This window comes from Electrona antarctica (genome assembly GCF_951216825.1).
Source record: "Electrona antarctica genome assembly, contig: scaffold_46, whole genome shotgun sequence".
Taxonomy (NCBI): Eukaryota; Metazoa; Chordata; class Actinopteri; order Myctophiformes; family Myctophidae; genus Electrona; species Electrona antarctica.
Genome location: NW_027637253.1, coordinates 609,964 through 632,693, shown reverse-complemented (window position 1 = coordinate 632,693; position 22,730 = coordinate 609,964). Strand labels below are relative to the sequence as shown.

At 40.1% G+C, this 22,730-nt stretch overlaps 1 protein-coding gene across 1 annotated transcript; it reads right to left on the bottom strand.

Moving 5' to 3' along the window:
• Positions 1–14,143: 14,143 nt before the first annotated feature.
• Positions 14,144–19,406, bottom strand: LOC306919031 (uncharacterized protein; the record flags this gene model as incomplete). The annotated part of the gene is made up of 7 exons (XM_079531879.1): positions 14,144–14,258; positions 15,798–15,963; positions 16,534–16,603; positions 16,808–17,353; positions 17,409–17,704; positions 17,954–18,158; positions 19,311–19,406. 7 exons carry the CDS (start codon positions 19,404–19,406, stop codon positions 14,144–14,146), a joined length of 1,494 nt encoding a protein of 497 aa, XP_079388005.1.
• Between the last annotated feature and the right edge of the window lie 3,324 nt (positions 19,407–22,730).

Genomic DNA, 22,730 nt, shown 5'->3' with positions numbered 1-22,730 from the left:
ACTATAGACACTATAGAGAACACTATAGACACTATAGAGAACACTATAGAGAACACTATAGACACTATAGACACTATAGACACTATAGAGAACACTATAGAGAACACTATAGACACTATAGAGAACACTATATAGAACACTATAGACACTATAGACACTATAGAGAACACTATAGACACTATATACACTATAGAGAACACTATAGACACTATAGAGAACACTATAGAGAACACTATAGACACTATAGAGAACACTATAGACACTATAGACACTATAGAGAACACTATAGAGAACACTATAGACACTATAGACACTATAGAGAACACTATAGACACTATAGAGAACACTATAGACACTATAGAGAGCACTATAGAGAACACTATAGACACTATAGACACTATAGAGAACACTATAGAGAACACTATAGACACTATAGACACTATAGAGAACACTATAGACACTATAGAGAACACTATAGAGAACACTATAGACACTATAGACACTATAGAGAACACTATAGAGAACACTATAGACACTATAGACACTATAGAGAACACTATAGACACTATAGAGAACACTATAGAGAACACTATAGACACTATAGAGAACACTATAGAGAACACTATAGACACTATAGACACTATAGAGCACACTATAGACACTACAGAGAACACTATAGAGAGCACTATAGACACTATAGAGAACACTATAGAGAACACTATAGACACTATAGAGAACACTATAGAGAACACTATAGAGAACACTATAGACACTATAGAGAACACTATAGAGAACACTATAGACACTATAGAGAACACTATAGACACTATAGACACTATAGAGAACACTATAGACACTATAGAGACCACTATAGAGAACACTATAGACACTATAGACACTATAGAGAACACTATAGACACTATAGACACTATAGAGAACACTATAGACACTATAGAGAACACTATAGAGAACACTATAGACACTATAGAGAACACTATAGACACTATAGAGAACACTATAGAGAACACTATAGACACTATAGAGAACACTATAGACACTATAGACACTATAGAGAACACTATAGAGAACACTATAGACACTATAGACACTATAGACACTATAGATAACACTATAGACACTATAGAGAACACTATAGAGAACACTATAGAGAACACTATAGACACTATAGAGAACACTATAGAGAACACTATAGACACTATAGAGAACACTATAGAGAACACTATAGACACTATAGAGAACACTATAGACACTATAGAGAACACTATAGAGAACACTATAGACACTATAGAGAACACTATAGACACTATAGAGAACACTATAGAGAACACTATAGACACTATAGACACTATAGAGAACACTATAGAGAACACTATAGACACTATAGAGAACACTATAGAGAACACTATAGACACTATAGAGAACACTATAGAGAACACTATAGACACTATAGACACTATAGAGAACACTATAGACACTATAGAGAACACTATAGACACTATAGAGAACACTATAGAGAACACTATAGACACTACAGAGAACACTATAGAGAACACTATAGACACTATAGACACTATAGAGAACACTATAGACACTATAGAGAACACTATAGAGAACACTATAGACACTATAGACACTATAGAGAACACTATAGACACTATAGAGAACACTATAGAGAACACTATAGACACTATAGAGAACACTATAGACACTATAGACACTATAGAGAACACTATAGAGAACACTATAGACACTAAAGACACTATAGAGAACACTATAGACACTATAGAGAACACTATAGAGAACACTATAGAGAACACTATAGACACTATAGAGAACACTATAGAGAACACTATAGAGAACACTATAGACACTATAGAGAACACTATAGACACTATAGAGAACACTATAGAGAACACTATAGACACTATATACACTATAGAGAACACTATAGAGAACACTATAGAGAACACTATAGACACTATAGATAACACTATAGAGAACACTATAGACACTATAGACACTATAGAGAACACTATAGACACTATAGAGAACACTATAGACACTATAGAGAACACTATAGAGAACACTATAGACACTATAGACACTATAGACACTATAGAGAACACTATAGACACTATAGAGAACACTATAGACACTATAGAGAAAACTATAGAGAACACTATAGACACTATAGAGAACACTATAGAGAACACTATAGAGAACACTATAGACACTATAGAGAACACTATAGAGAACACTATAGACACTATAGAGAACACTATAGAGAACACTATAGACACTATAGAGAACACTATAGAGAACACTATAGACACTATAGAGAAAACTATAGAGAACACTATAGACACTATAGAGAACACTATAGAGAACACTATACACACTATAGAGAAAACTATAGAGAACACTATAGACACTATAGAGAACACTATAGACACTATAGAGAACACAATAGAGAACACTATAGACCCTATAGAGAACACTATAGAGAACACTATAGACACTATAGAGAACACTATAGACACTATAGACACTATAGACACTATAGAGAACACTATAGAGAACACTATAGACACTATAGAGAACACTATAGAGAACACTATAGACACTATAGAGAACACTATAGAGAACACTATAGACACTATAGACACTACTATAGAGAACACTATAGACACTATAGAGAACACTATAGACACTATAGAGAACACTATAGAGAACACTATAGACACTATAGACACTATAGAGAACACTATAGACACTATAGAGAACACTATAGACACTATAGAGAACACTATAGACACTATAGAGAACACTTTAGAGAACACTATAGACACTATAGACACTATAGAGAACACTATAGAGAACACTATAGACACTATAGAGAACACTATAGACACTATAGAGAACACTATAGAGAACACTATAGACACTATAGAGAACACTATAGACACTATAGAGAACACTATAGAGAACGTATGGTTACTTGGTAACCTTTGTTCTCTGAGTGAAGAGACTACCTCTCCACCCAACATATTTCATATGTAAGGGGAATGACCCCACCTCACTTGTGACGTGGATATCTCTTTAAGACACACCAGTTGTACTGGCACGCACGGGTATATAAGGCCCAGGTGTGCGTGATTACACTGGTTTACTTGATCGACACCGCTTCTGAGCGACATCTTGGTGGAGAGGTAGTCTCTTCACTCAGAGAACAAAGGTTACCAAGTAACCATACGTTCTCTATCGTATCGAGACTACCTCTCCACCCAACATATTTCATATGTAAGGGGAACTCTGTAAGACACCTCGTGAGGAAGCGAAGCAGTCCCAGAACCCCGAAGACACCGCCAGTGGGCTCCGACCCAGCACATACTACATTTTGAATTATTTATCATGTATGTTCAATGTAATGTATTTACAACCCCTGGAACGGCCGGACAGCCAGACGCCATCCGCCGCCAAATGCTCAGGTGCTAGACGCCACCCAGAGCCCGGCCCCGCAAGGCACTAAGGCCAGAGACCGCAGGGGTGGAGGGCCGCCCAAGCCAGCCCACCAGACGCAAGGCTGGCTTGACTGGTGAAGGTGACAATGACACCCACCGCTGAGTAGCATGCGAGACCAACTCCCCGAAGGGAGCGAATGCTGCATGTTCAGCCGGTATAACCGGGTGAATGTAGACGGAGTAGACTAAGTCGCCGCTGTGCAGATCTCTGTCAGAGACGCACCTTTCCGCAGCGTCCCCAGGTGGAGTGTGCCTGCCCTCCAGGCGGCACTGGTACTCCTGCCTGTTTGTGTGCTGGATAACCTCTGTGATCCATGCACTCTCACTCGAAGCACTCAAAGAGTTGGTCCGTTATTCTGTGGGCCTTGTGTGGCCCTGACGACTCTAGTGCTCCAATAGGGCAGAGTGGGGACCGACTCCATCTCTGTACGTCGACTGTCTGTATGACGACGGTAGGGCAGAGCTCAACCACCTGATTGAGACATGCCCTTTTGAAAACATTGGGGAGAAAAGCCGGCTTGGGGCATAAGACTATACCATCATCCATAGGCCTGCAGAGCTCAATATGGATTGACAGCTCGCAACTCCCCCGTTTCTCCTTGCAGATGTGACGCCGACAAGACTGTTGTCTTGAGCATGTCAGGCTCACTGACTAACACTATAGACACTATAGAGAACACTATAGAGAACACTATAGACACTATAGACACTATAGAGAACACTATAGACACTATAGAGAACACTATAGAGAACACTATAGACACTATAGAGAACACTATAGAGAACACTATAGACACTATAGAGAACACTATAGAGAACACTATAGAGAACACTATAGACACTATAGAGAACACTATAGAGAACACTATAGACACTATAGAGAACACTATAGACACTATAGACACTATAGAGAACACTATAGAGAACACTATAGACACTATAGAGACCACTATAGAGAACACTATAGACACTATAGACACTATAGAGAACACTATAGACACTATAGACACTATATAGAACACTATAGACACTATAGAGAACACTATAGAGAACACTATAGACACTATAGACACTATAGAGAACACTATATACACTACAGAGAACACTATAGAGAACACTATAGACACTATAGAGAACACTATAGAGAACACTATAGAGAACACTATAGACACTATAGAGAACACTATAGACACTATAGAGAACACTATAGAGAACACTATAGACACTATAGACACTATAGAGAACACTATAGAGAACACTATAGACACTATAGACACTATAGAGAACACTATAGACACTATAGAGAACACTATAGAGAACACTATAGACACTATAGACACTATAGACACTATAGAGAACACTATAGAGAACACTATAGACACTATAGAGAACACTATAGAGAACACTATAGACACTATAGACACTATAGAGAACACTATAGACACTATAGACACTATAGAGAACACTATAGAGAACACTATAGACACTATAGAGAACACTATAGACACTATAGACACTATAGAGAACACTATAGAGAACACTATAGACACTATAGACACTATAGAGAACACTATAGACACTATAGAGAACACTATAGAGAACACTATAGACACTATAGAGAACACTATAGAGAACACTATAGACACTATAGAGAACACTATAGAGAACACTATAGACACTATAGACACTATAGAGAACACTATAGAGAACACTATAGACACTATAGACACTATAGAGAACACTATAGACACTATAGAGAACACTATAGAGAACACTATAGACACTATAGAGAACACTATAGAGAACACTATAGACACTATAGACACTATAGAGAACACTATAGACACTATAGAGAACACTATAGAGAACACTATAGACACTATAGAGAACACTATAGAGAACACTATAGACACTATAGAGAACACTATAGAGAACACTATAGAGAACACTATAGACACTATAGAGAACACTATAGAGAACACTATAGACACTATAGAGAACACTATAGACACTATAGAGAACACTATAGAGAACACTATAGACACTATAGAGACCACTATAGAGAACACTATAGACACTATAGAGAACACTATAGACACTATAGACACTATAGAGAACACTATAGACACTATAGAGAACACTATAGAGAACACTATAGACAACACTATAGACACTATAGAGAACACTATAGAGAACACTATAGACACTATAGAGAACACTATAGACACTATAGACACTATAGAGAACACTATAGAGAACACTATAGACACTATAGAGAACACTATAGACACTATAGAGAACACTATAGAGAACACTATAGAGAACACTATAGACACTATAGAGAACACTATAGAGAACACTATAGACACTATAGAGAACACTATATACACTATAGAGAACACTATAGAGAACACTATAGACACTATAGACACTATAGAGAACACTATAGAGAACACTATAGAGAACACTATAGACACTATAGACACTATAGAGAACACTATAGACACTATAGAGAACACTATAGAGAACACTATAGACACTATAGACACTATAGACACTATAGAGAACACTATAGAGAACACTATAGACACTATAGAGAACACTATATAGAACACTATAGACACTATAGACACTATAGAGAACACTATAGACACTATATACACTATAGAGAACACTATAGACACTATAGAGAACACTATAGAGAACACTATAGACACTATAGAGAACACTATAGACACTATAGACACTATAGAGAACACTATAGAGAACACTATAGACACTATAGACACTATAGAGAACACTATAGACACTATAGAGAACACTATAGACACTATAGAGAGCACTATAGAGAACACTATAGACACTATAGACACTATAGAGAACACTATAGAGAACACTATAGACACTATAGACACTATAGAGAACACTATAGACACTATAGAGAACACTATAGAGAACACTATAGACACTATAGACACTATAGAGAACACTATAGAGAACACTATAGACACTATAGACACTATAGAGAACACTATAGACACTATAGAGAACACTATAGAGAACACTATAGACACTATAGAGAACACTATAGAGAACACTATAGACACTATAGACACTATAGAGCACACTATAGACACTACAGAGAACACTATAGAGAGCACTATAGACACTATAGAGAACACTATAGAGAACACTATAGACACTATAGAGAACACTATAGAGAACACTATAGAGAACACTATAGACACTATAGAGAACACTATAGAGAACACTATAGACACTATAGAGAACACTATAGACACTATAGACACTATAGAGAACACTATAGACACTATAGAGACCACTATAGAGAACACTATAGACACTATAGACACTATAGAGAACACTATAGACACTATAGACACTATAGAGAACACTATAGACACTATAGAGAACACTATAGAGAACACTATAGACACTATAGAGAACACTATAGACACTATAGAGAACACTATAGAGAACACTATAGACACTATAGAGAACACTATAGACACTATAGACACTATAGAGAACACTATAGAGAACACTATAGACACTATAGACACTATAGACACTATAGATAACACTATAGACACTATAGAGAACACTATAGAGAACACTATAGAGAACACTATAGACACTATAGAGAACACTATAGAGAACACTATAGACACTATAGAGAACACTATAGAGAACACTATAGACACTATAGAGAACACTATAGACACTATAGAGAACACTATAGAGAACACTATAGACACTATAGAGAACACTATAGACACTATAGAGAACACTATAGAGAACACTATAGACACTATAGACACTATAGAGAACACTATAGAGAACACTATAGACACTATAGAGAACACTATAGAGAACACTATAGACACTATAGAGAACACTATAGAGAACACTATAGACACTATAGACACTATAGAGAACACTATAGACACTATAGAGAACACTATAGACACTATAGAGAACACTATAGAGAACACTATAGACACTACAGAGAACACTATAGAGAACACTATAGACACTATAGACACTATAGAGAACACTATAGACACTATAGAGAACACTATAGAGAACACTATAGACACTATAGACACTATAGAGAACACTATAGACACTATAGAGAACACTATAGAGAACACTATAGACACTATAGAGAACACTATAGACACTATAGACACTATAGAGAACACTATAGAGAACACTATAGACACTAAAGACACTATAGAGAACACTATAGACACTATAGAGAACACTATAGAGAACACTATAGAGAACACTATAGACACTATAGAGAACACTATAGAGAACACTATAGAGAACACTATAGACACTATAGAGAACACTATAGACACTATAGAGAACACTATAGAGAACACTATAGACACTATATACACTATAGAGAACACTATAGAGAACACTATAGAGAACACTATAGACACTATAGATAACACTATAGAGAACACTATAGACACTATAGACACTATAGAGAACACTATAGACACTATAGAGAACACTATAGACACTATAGAGAACACTATAGAGAACACTATAGAGAACACTATAGACACTATAGAGAACACTATAGAGAACACTATAGACACTATAGACACTATAGAGAACACTATAGACACTATAGAGAACACTATAGACACTATAGAGAACACTATAGAGAACACTATAGACACTATAGAGAACACTATAGACACTATAGAGAACACTATAGACACTATAGACACTATAGAGAACACTATAGACACTATAGAGAACACTATAGAGAACACTATAGACACTATAGAGAACACTATAGAGAACACTATAGACACTATAGACACTATAGAGAACACTATAGACACTATAGAGAACACTATAGAGAACACTATAGACACTATAGACACTATAGAGAACACTATAGAGAACACTATAGACACTATAGAGAACACTATATACACTATAGACACTATAGAGAACACTATAGAGAACACTATAGACACTATAGACACTATAGAGAACACTATAGACACTATAGAGAACACTATAGACACTATAGAGAACACTATAGAGAACACTATAGACACTATAGAGAACACTATAGAGAACACTATAGAGAACACTATAGACACTATAGACACTATAGAGAACACTATAGACACTATAGAGAACACTATAGAGAACACTATAGACACTATAGACACTATAGAGAACACTATAGACACTATAGAGAACACTATATACACTATAGACACTATAGAGAACACTATAGACACTATAGACACTATAGAGAACACTATAGAGAACACTATAGACACTATAGAGAACACTATAGACACTATAGAGAACACTATAGAGAACACTATAGACACTATAGAGAACACTATAGACACTATAGAGAACACTATAGAGAACACTATAGACACTATAGAGAACACTATAGAGAACACTATAGACACTATAGACACTATAGAGAACACTATAGACACTATAGAGAACACTATAGAGAACACTATAGACACTATAGACACTATAGAGAACACTATAGAGAACACTATAGACACTATAGAGAACACTATATACACTATAGACACTATAGAGAACACTATAGAGAACACTATAGACACTATAGACACTATAGAGAACACTATAGACACTATAGAGAACACTATAGACACTATAGAGAACACTATAGAGAACACTATAGACACTATAGAGAACACTATAGAGAACACTATAGAGAACACTATAGAGAACACTATAGACACTATAGAGAACACTATAGACACTATAGAGAACACTATAGAGAACACTATAGACACTATAGACACTATAGAGAACACTATAGACACTATAGAGAACACTATATACACTATAGACACTATAGAGAACACTATAGACACTATAGACACTATAGAGAACACTATAGAGAACACTATAGACACTATAGAGAACACTATAGACACTATAGAGAACACTATAGAGAACACTATAGACACTATAGAGAACACTATAGACACTATAGAGAACACTATAGAGAACGTATGGTTACTTGGTAACCTTTGTTCTCTGAGTGAAGAGACTACCTCTCCACCCAACATATTTCATATGTAAGGGGAATGACCCCACCTCACTTGTGACGTGGATATCTCTTTAAGACACACCAGTTGTACTGGCACGCACGGGTATATAAGGCCCAGGTGTGCGTGATTACACTGGTTTACTTGATCGACACCGCTTCTGAGCGACATCTTGGTGGAGAGGTAGTCTCTTCACTCAGAGAACAAAGGTTACCAAGTAACCATACGTTCTCTATCGTATCGAGACTACCTCTCCACCCAACATATTTCATATGTAAGGGGAACTCTGTAAGACACCTCGTGAGGAAGCGAAGCAGTCCCAGAACCCCGAAGACACCGCCAGTGGGCTCCGACCCAGCACATACTACATTTTGAATTATTTATCATGTATGTTCAATGTAATGTATTTACAACCCCTGGAACGGCCGGACAGCCAGACGCCATCCGCCGCCAAATGCTCAGGTGCTAGACGCCACCCAGAGCCCGGCCCCGCAAGGCACTAAGGCCAGAGACCGCAGGGGTGGAGGGCCGCCCAAGCCAGCCCACCAGACGCAAGGCTGGCTTGACTGGTGAAGGTGACAATGACACCCACCGCTGAGTAGCATGCGAGACCAACTCCCCGAAGGGAGCGAATGCTGCATGTTCAGCCGGTATAACCGGGTGAATGTAGACGGAGTAGACTAAGTCGCCGCTGTGCAGATCTCTGTCAGAGACGCACCTTTCCGCAGCGTCCCCAGGTGGAGTGTGCCTGCCCTCCAGGCGGCACTGGTACTCCTGCCTGTTTGTGTGCTGGATAACCTCTGTGATCCATGCACTCTCACTCGAAGCACTCAAAGAGTTGGTCCGTTATTCTGTGGGCCTTGTGTGGCCCTGACGACTCTAGTGCTCCAATAGGGCAGAGTGGGGACCGACTCCATCTCTGTACGTCGACTGTCTGTATGACGACGGTAGGGCAGAGCTCAACCACCTGATTGAGACATGCCCTTTTGAAAACATTGGGGAGAAAAGCCGGCTTGGGGCATAAGACTATACCATCATCCATAGGCCTGCAGAGCTCAATATGGATTGACAGCTCGCAACTCCCCCGTTTCTCCTTGCAGATGTGACGCCGACAAGACTGTTGTCTTGAGCATGTCAGGCTCACTGACTAAGGGTCATAGAGCCTCCAGGGCTAACCCCAGATGGGCCTGATTGGGTCCCTAACCTGGGCCCCTCTGAGCCTCAGGGCACCCTTCAGGAAATGCTCTTCTTTTCTTTGTAGCGAGGTTACTGCAGTCTGCAGGGCCTGCGCTCCCGCTCAAGTCAGCCTGCCGAAACTCGGTCAGCTGACTGTTGAAGCCCTGTTCTCAGAACCAGAACGATCCTTATTGTCGCATCACAGTTTTTACAAGTAAAAAGTGGATGGCCTTCGTTTTTGTGCATAGTTCCCAGCGCGTTTATGCTGCGGAGCTAAGCACACACACAGTGAGAAGGGTGCTGGCCGCCACACTGATACCACATACGGTAGAACCTGATAAATGCTGACAGCGTCGATCAAGAGGCTGTCCCACAGATCTCAGATTGGAGGGCACCTCAAAGCCCATGTGGCAGCGAGGCCCTGTGTGGAATGTGTACATGTTCCTGTTGGGGCTGGCCTGCCTGCCCACCTATATGCCTGCTGGATTGTTTCACAAGCCAGTGAGTGGAGTCCAGTCTTGGAGACTATCTGCCTAAGACAGTTAGGCCCATTAAGGCCCTGAGAAGAACACTGAGGAAGGCCCTGCTTCACCACCCTGCTTAGGAGGGTGGGAAGGGTGAAAATCAATAGACTGGATGGCTCACACTCCGATCAGGCCGTGGGGCAAAATGCAGGGATTGGTGCCGACGACACCTAAGCATTGCCATGTAGGAAGCGGCAGCACCCCTCACTGACAGGGACATTCTTGTGGCCGCTAACGGCAAGAATGCTGTCCTGTGAGAAGCCATTGCAGCCCAAGTCTCCACGGGCTTAATTGGCTCTCTAACACCGTTCAAGTCTGTCACACGTTCGAGACCCTGAGGCCAACGAAAGTTTGTGTGGAAGCAAAAACTGGCTGTTTCTAGCCGCGCTACAGACCGTCACACAGGTAATTTATAGTAGAACTAACTACAACGCTACACTGTTAAATAATTCACTGTGAATTCACAGTAAATTACTGGCTAATAATTGCCGTACTTTCACAGTAAGTTTCACAGTAATTATCTCACAGTAAATTACTGTAATTTCACAGCTGTGAAATTATTGTAATTTACTGTGATTTACCAGTATGTAGTACAGTTATTTACTGTAAAAGTAATGTCATTTACTGTGATTTACCAGTATGTAGTACAGTTATTTACTGTACATATTATTACCATTACTGTGAAAGTAATGTCATTTACTGTGATTTACCAGTATGTAGTACAGTTATTTACTGTATATATTATTACCATTACTGTGAAAGTAATGTCATTTACTGTGATTTACCAGTATGTAGTACAGTTATTTACTGTATATATTATTACCATTACTGTGAAAGTAATGTCATTTACTGTGATTTACCAGTATGTAGTACGGTTATTTACTGTATATATTATTACCATTACTGTGAAAGTAATGACATTTACTGTAAATTTACATACAGTAAAGTATTGTAAAATTGACTTTAACTGTGATTTTACCATACATACAAACATGCTTTGTGGATCTGCTCAATACAAAAAGAAAACAAGGACTATTAATGTTAACTTTTTATTTAACAATTTGTTAAAGTGCAACTTTTCAACATTTACAATTTTAAATGAACTGTTCCTTTAAAGCAGTGGTTTCAACCAGTGGTCCGGGAACCACCAGTGTCTCTTGAGGATTCCAGGTGGTCCCCAACTAAATAGAGTTGGAAACCAAATTATAGTTCTTTAACTCTTGAGCGTAAAGTGAAAGTTTAATTATTGTGAAGTTTCATTTTACAGTATCAAGACTGTAAAATTCTAAAGAGGCTCAAATAGTGGGTCCCAGGGCCTCTAATCAGGCCCACTATTTATTCAGCATTTGAATAAATAGTGGGCCCTGGCATCAAAATGGTTGAAAACCACTGCTTTAAAGGAACAGCCAAAACTGAACATTCTTTCATCTCACCCTTCTGACGGTTGGAACAGAGGTGAAAAGTGTCCATACACAGGGAGGTTGCCTGCACAACTCGGGAGAAAATGGTGACTGGTTTTCTCTGGCAACCTTCCTGTGTGTTATATTATGAACATTATTCACCTGTGGTCCAGCGAATGGAGGAAAAACTAAATGTAAAAACAAAAAAACATCCACCATTATTGAGACACACACACACACACACACACACTTTGCCCAACATACTTTTGCACAGAACTAGCAAGGTGGACTTTTCCCTCAGTGTAAACAATCTTTAAAATATACACACACACACACACACACACACACACACACACACACACACACACACACACACACACACACACACACACACACACACACACACACACACACACACACACAATGAGGTAGTATCGAACATTTGCCCAACATACTTTTGCACAGAACTAGCAAGGTGGACTTTTCCCTCAGTGTAAACAATCTTTAAAATAATTTAACGCACACGCACACGGTAGTATACAAAACATATTTTTGCACAGAACTAGCAATGTGGAATTTTCCCTCAGTGTAAACAATCTTTAAAACAACAAGATTTTTGTGCAAAGGCAAAACATAAAACCTCTGATTAAGAACACTTTGAACATAGTACATACTTTGAGTTATTCTCAAACAAACCTTTGAGTTTCATACATTCGATCATTTGAGCATGAGGCTCAAATAGTGGGTCCCAGGGCCTCTAATCAGGCCCACTATTTATTCAGCATTTGAGCCTCTAAAGAGGCTCAAATGCTGAATAAATAGTGGGCCCTGGCATCATAATGGTTGAAAACCACTGCTTTAAAGGAACAGCCAAAACTGAACATTCTTTCATCTCACCCTTCTGACGGTTGGAACAGAGGTGAAAAGTGTCCATACACAGGGAGGTTGCCTGCACAACTCGGGAGAAAATGGTGACTGGTTTTCTCTGGCAACCTTCCTGTGTGTTATATTATGAACATTATTCACCTGTGGTCCAGCGAATGGAGGAAAAAGTAAATGTAAAAACAAAAAAAACACCCACCACCATTATTGAGAGACACACACACACACACACACACACACACACACACACACACACACACACACACACACACACACACACACACACACACACACACACACACACACACACACACACACACACACACACTAAACTATCTTTAAAACAACAAAAGATTTTTGTGCAAAGGCAAAACATAAAACCTCTGATTAAGAACAATTAAGAACACTGATTAAGAACACTTTGAGTTATTCTCAATGTACTCATTGCAGTTAAGGGTGCAGCCTAACACATTTAGCACAAGGTTTCCATCACACATTGACTGTCTTCTCATTCCCTACATCGACCATTCAAAGTCCACCAGTTTCCTTGTGAGTGTGCTCACGTGTGGGTTGACAGTACGACGCTTTGCAGATTTGGAGCCTCTCTCAGGGTTAATGCCCAAGAAGCACCTGTAAACAATAAGCCAAGACAACTATTAGTTTGAAATAGATGTATATATTGCATCGTTTATACGTTTATACGGCACATGCAGTGGCGCCCCTTTCCCATTCAGGAAGGAACCCCTTTGTGTTTAAGCATTATTATATGTTGTACTTTAGCTGTTGAAAAATAACAGATCTACAAGCTCATAGCTACGCAAATCATTGAATATAAATATTATTTCACAGCAAACGTTTTTATCTCGTATCTTTGCTTCTGGGAGGTTGCTGGAACAACATATTTTCAGATAGGGGTCCGTGGCCAAGTACAGATAATTCTGGGGGTCCTTGACATGAAAAAGGTTGAGCACCACTCCAGAAAACTGTTAGGATTTAGAAGACATTCTTTTTTTTGAATCGGCTTCAGGTCTAAATGGATTAAGTAAACTAGAACTCGACCGGCCTTTGGCCGGTCTCACTCTAGCGCCGAGCCACGCCATCCAGGTGACCAGTGTTCCATACTGTACTGTTCCATACTGTACTGTACTGTTCCGTACTGTACTGTACTGTTCCATACTGTACTGTTCCGTACTGTACTGTACTGTTCCATACTGTACTGTTCCATACTGTACTGTACTGTTCCATACTGTACTGTATTGTTCCATACTGTACTGTTCCATACTGTACTGTACTGTTCCGTACTGTACTGTACTGTTCCATACTGTACTGTTCCATACTGTACTGTTCCATACTGTACTGTATTGTATTGTTCCATACTGCACTGTACCATACTGTACTGTTCCGTACTGTACTGTACTGTTCCGTACTGTACTGTTCCATACTGTACTGTTCCATACTGTACCTTACTGTACTGTATTGTTCCATACTGTACTGTACTGTTCCATACTGTACTGTATTGTTCCATACTGTACTGTTCCATACTGTACTGTACTGTACCATACTGTATTGTTCCATACTGTACTGTACTGTACCATACTGTACTGTTCCATACTGTACTGTATTGTTCCATACTGTACTGTTCCATACTGTACTGTACTGTACCATACTGTATTGTTCCATACTGTACTGTACTGTACCATACTGTACTGTACTGTTCCATACTGTACTGTTCCATACTGTACTGTACCATACTGTACTGTACTGTCCAATACTATACTGCTGCGCCCTGTGTGTGTGTGTGTGTGTGTGTGTGTGTGCACGCACAGTGAAATGGGGTGTGGCCTAAAATGTGATGTAATTTGCATCAATGCATGGCATTTCATGCAAATGCAAACTGTACAGTAAGTATGACAGTTGCATGGATGCACACAGTGCGTGTTGTCTGGACAGGCATGCAGTAGGTGTTGTGCATGGAGAGCTGTGTGCCAACGGAGTGGTTTGGTAGGAGAAGGCGGACAAAGGCACGGGCGCAGCGCTGTCTATTAGTGTGGCAAGATCCTACGCCACTAAAATAAAGTAGTACTGAAGGCTAAGTAACATTGATTCAATAATTATTGATTCAAGTATCAATGTTGCAACAATCCAGTACAATGTTAATTTCAGACTTACCTTTGGATGAACTCCAGGGTGCATGCAACATCAGCCGGATACTGCAGATTGAAATTGTAATAACTTGCAAAAACTGCAGCTATTCCGTTGACGATGCCCTCGTGTGGTCCCATCACCACCTGTTCTTCAATGGACAACATCCAGGCACTAGGGTTCATCAGATCACCTGAACAGAGATACCCATTATGTGATATTGTAAAGAGTAAATTGCTAAATGAACAAGAGAAGAATTTAAATGATCAGCAACATCAAACTGTTACGCACTCACTGACCATCGTTGATCTAATTGATAGTCTTTTGCACACCTCATGCCAGAGATTATTGAAGGGATAGTTCAATATTTTGGAAGCTGCAACATCTCCAAAGCGCTCGTATGGACAAGTTGTTACTTGCATATTCACCACGTTAAAATGACCTTTTTGAGGTAAATCCAAAAAAAGATTAGCGTGTTGAATTTGCAAATAACATCTTGTCCATAGGAGCGTTTGAGTTTTTGGAGCATGTTGTATTTGATTAGTTTTGAGGGAGTGAACGAGCGTACCACAGGCTTCCATTATATGAGCTGAACAGCTGGCCTGTCTATCGCTCTGTTCTCCACATTACAGGCACAGCTGATTAACGGCAAATATTGGAAAAATACATGTCAAGACACCGATCTGCTTATTTGAAAGAATCATGTAGTATTTATACATTTTTGGGTAGCTAGAAATAAATATAAAATCCAGATAAACAGTACCTTGGACAATCAAGCAGGGGGTGCTGGGTAAGGTCTCGGTCCTCTGCACATCAGCGGCTGTGGCACATGCCTGTAAGATAAGACTTAACTGTAACTTATTTATGGTAGCATAGATTCAACATGGTGCATAAAAGACTGACACTGACTTAGAGGTTAATCAGAGGGAATGTTGTGTTGTGTCAACATGTAAATGAATGTGATTAAATGTATACAAGTGTATACAAGTGAACTAGTCTAGTGCAGTCACAATCTGCTATTTATCTTTTAAACTTACATCAGTCCCAAGCATGATGGTGTTGTTGGGCTCCTTAAAGTATGCCATCAGGAGCAGGACGACACATGCAGCCTTGTCCGAAGTCTCTGGGTCATATTTGGCCAGGACATCCGCGATCCCTGGATGATTCTTGTTTCCTGGTTCCTGGCAGAACTGAATCAGCATACTTCCTTTGTTGTTCAGTGCCTCTTGTAACTTGGTGAGGATGGAGACGTCCGTAAGGAGACCAAAATGGTTGAAAAGGCCTTTTTTTGAGAAGAGAAAAGGCCATTCGTCCACTATCTTCGAGATGGCTGGTGAAGGCACACTATTCAGGTACCGGCGCTGGCTGATATAGGTTGTCTCCATTAGCGCTTCGGCTCTAGCTGCCCCACCCATCCCTTCCTCTGAGTAAATGCTGTGCAGTCTAGTTTTAATTTCTTCTAAGGTTGCCTCAGTCTCTCCAACAGGAAGTTCTGCAGGGCACCACCTGACACATCCATACTGATCCAATGGACCTTTTGCCATTACTCTGGCCCCATCTGCAACCCCAGTGCGGGGTCTTCTCTCTGTGCGTCGCCGAGCAAGAGTATTGTTTCTGTTTTTATATTATTTGGTTTACCACTTCCCTCACCACATCTTTTCTGTCCACTGCTGATGGCCTTCTTTGGTTTTCCACTGCATTTCGAATTGCTGCTGGCATCCTGTCCCACCTGACCCTGAAGTCCACATGCCATGGCCTGCCAGGCAGTGTGGGTGGAGACAAAGAAGAGCTCAAAGAAGATGCAGGAGGTTGAGTTGTTGAGCTTGAGGGGGTTGGAGAGGAGACAGCAAAATCCAATGCAGGAGGTTGAGTTGTTGAGCTTGAGGGTGTTGGAGAGGAGACAGCAAAACCCGCTAGTTCAAGGCGTGGAAGTCCTACAAGTAAGCAGACCACAAATTATGAATACTAGATAGAGAGAGGAAGAGGTAGATGAAGTATACTCACTGGAGAAAAAACAACAACTTCAGTTTGTCATGCTAAATTATTAAATGGTGTACCATTCTGCTATTATAGTCCAACTTTCCATCACCACCCACTAATGTTCAGATGAAGATAAAAATTCTACAAAAAAATTCAAACCAGTATTTAAACCTTCCCATGGGAGTGACAAAATATGGATTTACCTTCATTCGTAATGCCATTCACCAACTTTCGACACTGCATTGGTCGAAGAATGTTCTCCAGATCCGACTCTTTAAGCAAAAGAAGGTCTGCCCTGCTATCCACACCAAGTTCCTCGAACCTGTCCAGCAGGGCAGCCATTGTTTCATTTGAAAGGCCCGGTACATATGCTAAGATGGCCGTCAAAATATCTTCATTATTCATGATCTAAAAGAACAGAGAATGTCAAGAATTAATCAATTACTACAGTGCACAGTATCCCCCCCCCAAATAATAACTATAAATAAATACAAATAGAATGAAAATAACAACATAATGTCACAAAATCTGTAATAATCTTAAGGGATAAGGCGGGCATTTTTAATGCATTGCTTAGTCAGAAAATCCCATGAAAATAAAAAAATCACACCCGTGTGAACTGAGTGGTGTAAGATATAGCCTGTCTGATGTAATGAAATCATGTCTGACGTAATGAAATCACACCCGGGTGAACAGGGTGAACAAAGCAACCATGCTCATTTTTTCTGCACTAACAAAGCCAGTTGTAGGAAATCACACCCGGGTGAACATAGCAACCATGCTCATTTTTTCTGCACTAACAAAGCCAGTTGTAGGAGTGGTTTACACCACTCAAAAAAATCAAACAATTCATTTGCTCTACTCTCATTAATTTGACTTCCCACATACTGTTTTTTACCAGCTCAGTGGCCTTGTGGTTAGAGTGTCCGCCCTGCGACTGGGAGGTCGGGGTTCAATCCCTGGCCGGGTCATACCAAAGACTCTAAAAATGGGACCCAGTGCCTCCCTGCTTGACACTCAGCATCAAGGGTTGGATTGGGGGTAAGTCCCTGCGACATACTAGCGTCATGTCCAGGGGGTGTACTTGTACATCAAGCTGCCTCACGCTACAGAAACAGGAGATAGGCTCCTGCTCTATGGGCCTCATGGCTCGGCAAGGCTACTTACTTATACTGTTTTTAGCCATCAACCGAGAAGTAATTGGCTCCAATTGTAAGCTAGAAACCTTAAAATACAACTCAAAGACATAGTTTCCATTTGTTAAATCCTTTAATCCAATCCAAATCCAATCCAACTATAGGCCTATAGCAACTTGTAGTGATTCATGACTATAAGCAAAATTTGATAAAAGATCAAAGTGCAATATCAAAAAGAGAACCACTTGATTTTCACAGATGAATATGTTTTTCTTTTCTTGTTTTTGTCCATTTGGGTATGTGGTCATTTTACATAAACAGCCTGCTCTACTAGTCATGGTTGTACTGTCTGCTTTTGTCACCTGCCTGTTTAAAACAACTCTGAAAAAGAATGGTGGAGAGCAAATAGTAAAAGGCCATGTACTTTGTAAGCTGGAAGAGGGCAGTAGTCAAGCAAATCATCATGCTTGACGCAGACATATTCCTCTTGGGCTACTCCTAATTCACAGTAGATACCCATGTCTATCAACTTCACAAAAGTATGTTTCTCTGTCACAAAGTGCACAGAATCATGGTGAACAATGACCAGGTTAATTTTCCCAACGTAAAGTTCTTCATCACTTTTCCCAAGCAAAACGAACATCCCTTTTTTGTACACAGTTCCTTTCACTGTGACAGTGTTACAAGCCACTGCAGACAGTGACTCAAACTTGTAACTGGCTACAGATGCCCTGATCTTGTCATTGTAATCATTTACATACAACTCTGTTTCCTTTTCTACTTGTATTGCAGGAGGGAACAAGTTGCCTGCACTCAAGTAGGCTTGCAGAAGTTGGTGTCTCTCTGCCAGAGTTTTGCAAATATTTTTGAAATTGTGTAATTTTCTTGCACACTGCTTGAAAAAAGTGTGTTTGCTTTCAAACCTTAGTGTCCACAGGCGGATAAGTGGGCCAAACTGTATGATAAGCTCTGCATAATGGCTCAAATAATGATGCTTCGGCTTCAGGGGATGATCAGGGAAGAGCTTTTTCCTGTAGTATATGTACTCTTCAGTGATGACTTTTAGATATGCTACTTGGCCTGCTGTAATGGCTGGTGCACAGACAAGTTCCACTATCTCCCGCAGCTGCAAAATGAGCTGCCACACCTCATTGTCACAAGCATCTTTAATCCTGTCACCCACCAAGAGAGGTAGCAATCTAAGAAAGCACCAGTTTTGAACCGCATGCCCACTTAGTCTTGCACTGTCAGGAGAGAGGTCTGCCGGTTTGTCATTGCCATCATATCCTTGATATTTGAATTGGTTCTTACACCGATTTAGTTGCAGGTAATTAAAATGCTTCTCCTTAACTAAATGACCAATGAACAAAGCAAGGTCATAAGTCACAACGCCCTCAAACAAGTCATGGCCTAAGCATGGTGGGAGGCCAGGCTGGCAAACATGGAAATGAGCAAGCTGGTTAAAAGGAGAGTCAGACTTGATTCCACATACAGAGTTAGTGTTACTTGTTTCTAGATCTTGCAAATTACTTTGATAGGATTGTGGTGTTCTTGTGGTCCCACTCAACTGTGGCTCATTCACAAATGTATCTCTGTCTATTTCACAGTAGCGACAGAAATGAGTGGCCCGACTGAAGTTTTCCAAAAAGCCCCCAATAGCATGGGACCCCAAGTTGTCTCCTGAAATTGCAACCAAAGTGCTTTTTACAAAAGTGCCATCACTTATCTCAAAACCTCTCTCCTCTAGGAGTTTGAGGTCCTTGATCAATGGTTCAAAAACTTTGTCCATCCCAAAGTATTTGAAGTCCTGCTCCCTACACAGGAGGACAAGTTGCATCTGATTTATAGTGGATCTGTTGTGTGGCAAAATATCAGTCAGTGTTAAGTAAACACCTAACACCTTGTGTTTTTTTTTCCCTGAACCGAGAGGGTTCACAACTTCAAATGAATCTTGGTATAATATCATACCAATCGAGGAAGGCTCGTTTTTCCACAACAGATTACTTTGAACTCCCTCTCCATCCCGAACATCTTGATAGATATTATCAGTGGATGGTTGCAACCGTGTTGCAGCATACTGTTCTCGAACAGAGTCACATTTGAACAGTGCGGCCAATGTCTCTTGTACTGGTACATACTGTGCAAAGCACTCTTTACCGCTCTCATCATATCCCAAGCACAGAGGGACAGGATTAACATAGTTGAAACCATTTTTAAAAGCAGCCTTCCTCTTTATGTCTGTGCTCAGAACTCCTCTGTTATAGATTTTGAGTAGATCATCTCTGTTCAGTTCATCAATGATGTTGCTTATAGTGGTCTCAGGAATTCCAAGTACCTTCAATTTCTCACTCAGGGTGTTAAGCAAATTTGACAGGCCAATTTCATGGACATTTTGAAAGTCCTCAATGATTGTTTGTATGGTAGTGGCTGGTAACAATAGCTTCCCTTGCAATTTTAAGTAGAGAAGTGTAAGATTTTGTAAATAGAGGGTTTCATCCACAGCTAATGGCACCTCCCGTTCATGTTCATCAGAAACATCTGAACATGACTGACTAGGCTCAGGTTGACCCAAATGCTCCGTGGGAACTAAAACTGAATTATCTAGATCCTCTACACGTCTATCCTTATGTTTCCTGGAAACATGTGAGTCTAAACTGGATGCAACTGTAAAGATGCAGTCACAACCTCTGAATGGGCATTTGGTTTCCAATCCTTCTTTTATATGTGACCTCAAATGCTTCATAAGGGATGTTACAGTATCACACTTAAATGAACAAGACTGAGCCACACACTTTAAGGCTGTGTCAAATGGCTTGCAACGCTGCAGAGAAGATCCCAGTCCTTTGTGGTCTCTATACATATGCGTTTGCAAAATAGTGACTTTGCGGTACTTCCGAGTACAGTCAGGCACACCACATTGATATTGATAGTTGGGAGTGTTACTGTGCAGCTTTGTGTGCTGAATAAACTGAATAACAGTCTCAGACACATCCTCACACGTACTAAATTTACAGTGAAACATTGTTCACCAAATGGATGAGGAAAAACATGAAATAAACTGGCTAACAGGTAGGGCTGTCACAATCACCAAATCAAAAAAGGTTTAGAGTTTAGTGTATTTTGGTGGGAGAAACATTTGTGGTTTCTCTGCAGCTCTGTCAGTAGGCACAGAGGTGCCGTGGCTCAGCACTGTACACATGGAGGAGACATACGCGGTCGCTGTTGAGATGCTGGAATTGAGGACGAAGGGAGCGGTGTCGCCGGTGTCAATTCGCCAGTGGAGTCCTCCGAGCAAGCCGTGGGTATGCCAGTGTGCCTACAGTGACAAAGAAGACCATTAGTGAGCATGCCCAAGAGAGCTCAAGCTGACACCAAACTTTCTCCAGGATCTCTAAAACTAGAACCTCAGTCAATTTGTCAATCACATTATATCTACTTACAATGAATGATATTTTGGTGACCCAAGCTAATCTCCTCCGGTGTCAACTATTGGCAGCGGTTGGAGTCCTCCGAGCAAGCCGTGGGTATGCCAGTGTGCCTACAGTGACAAAGAAGACCATTAGTGAGCATGCCCAAGAGAGCAAGCTGACACCAAACTTTCTCCAGGATCTCTAAAACTAGAACCTCAGTCAATTTGTCAATCACATTATATCTACTTACAATGAATGATATTTTGGTGACCCAAGCTAATCTCCTCCGGTGTCAACTATTGGCAGCGGTTGGAGTCCTCCGAGCAAGCCGTGGGTATGCCAGTGTGCCTACAGTGACAAAGAAGACCATTAGTGAGCATGCCCAAGAGAGCAAGCTGACACCAAACTTTCTCCAGGATCTCTAAAACTAGAAC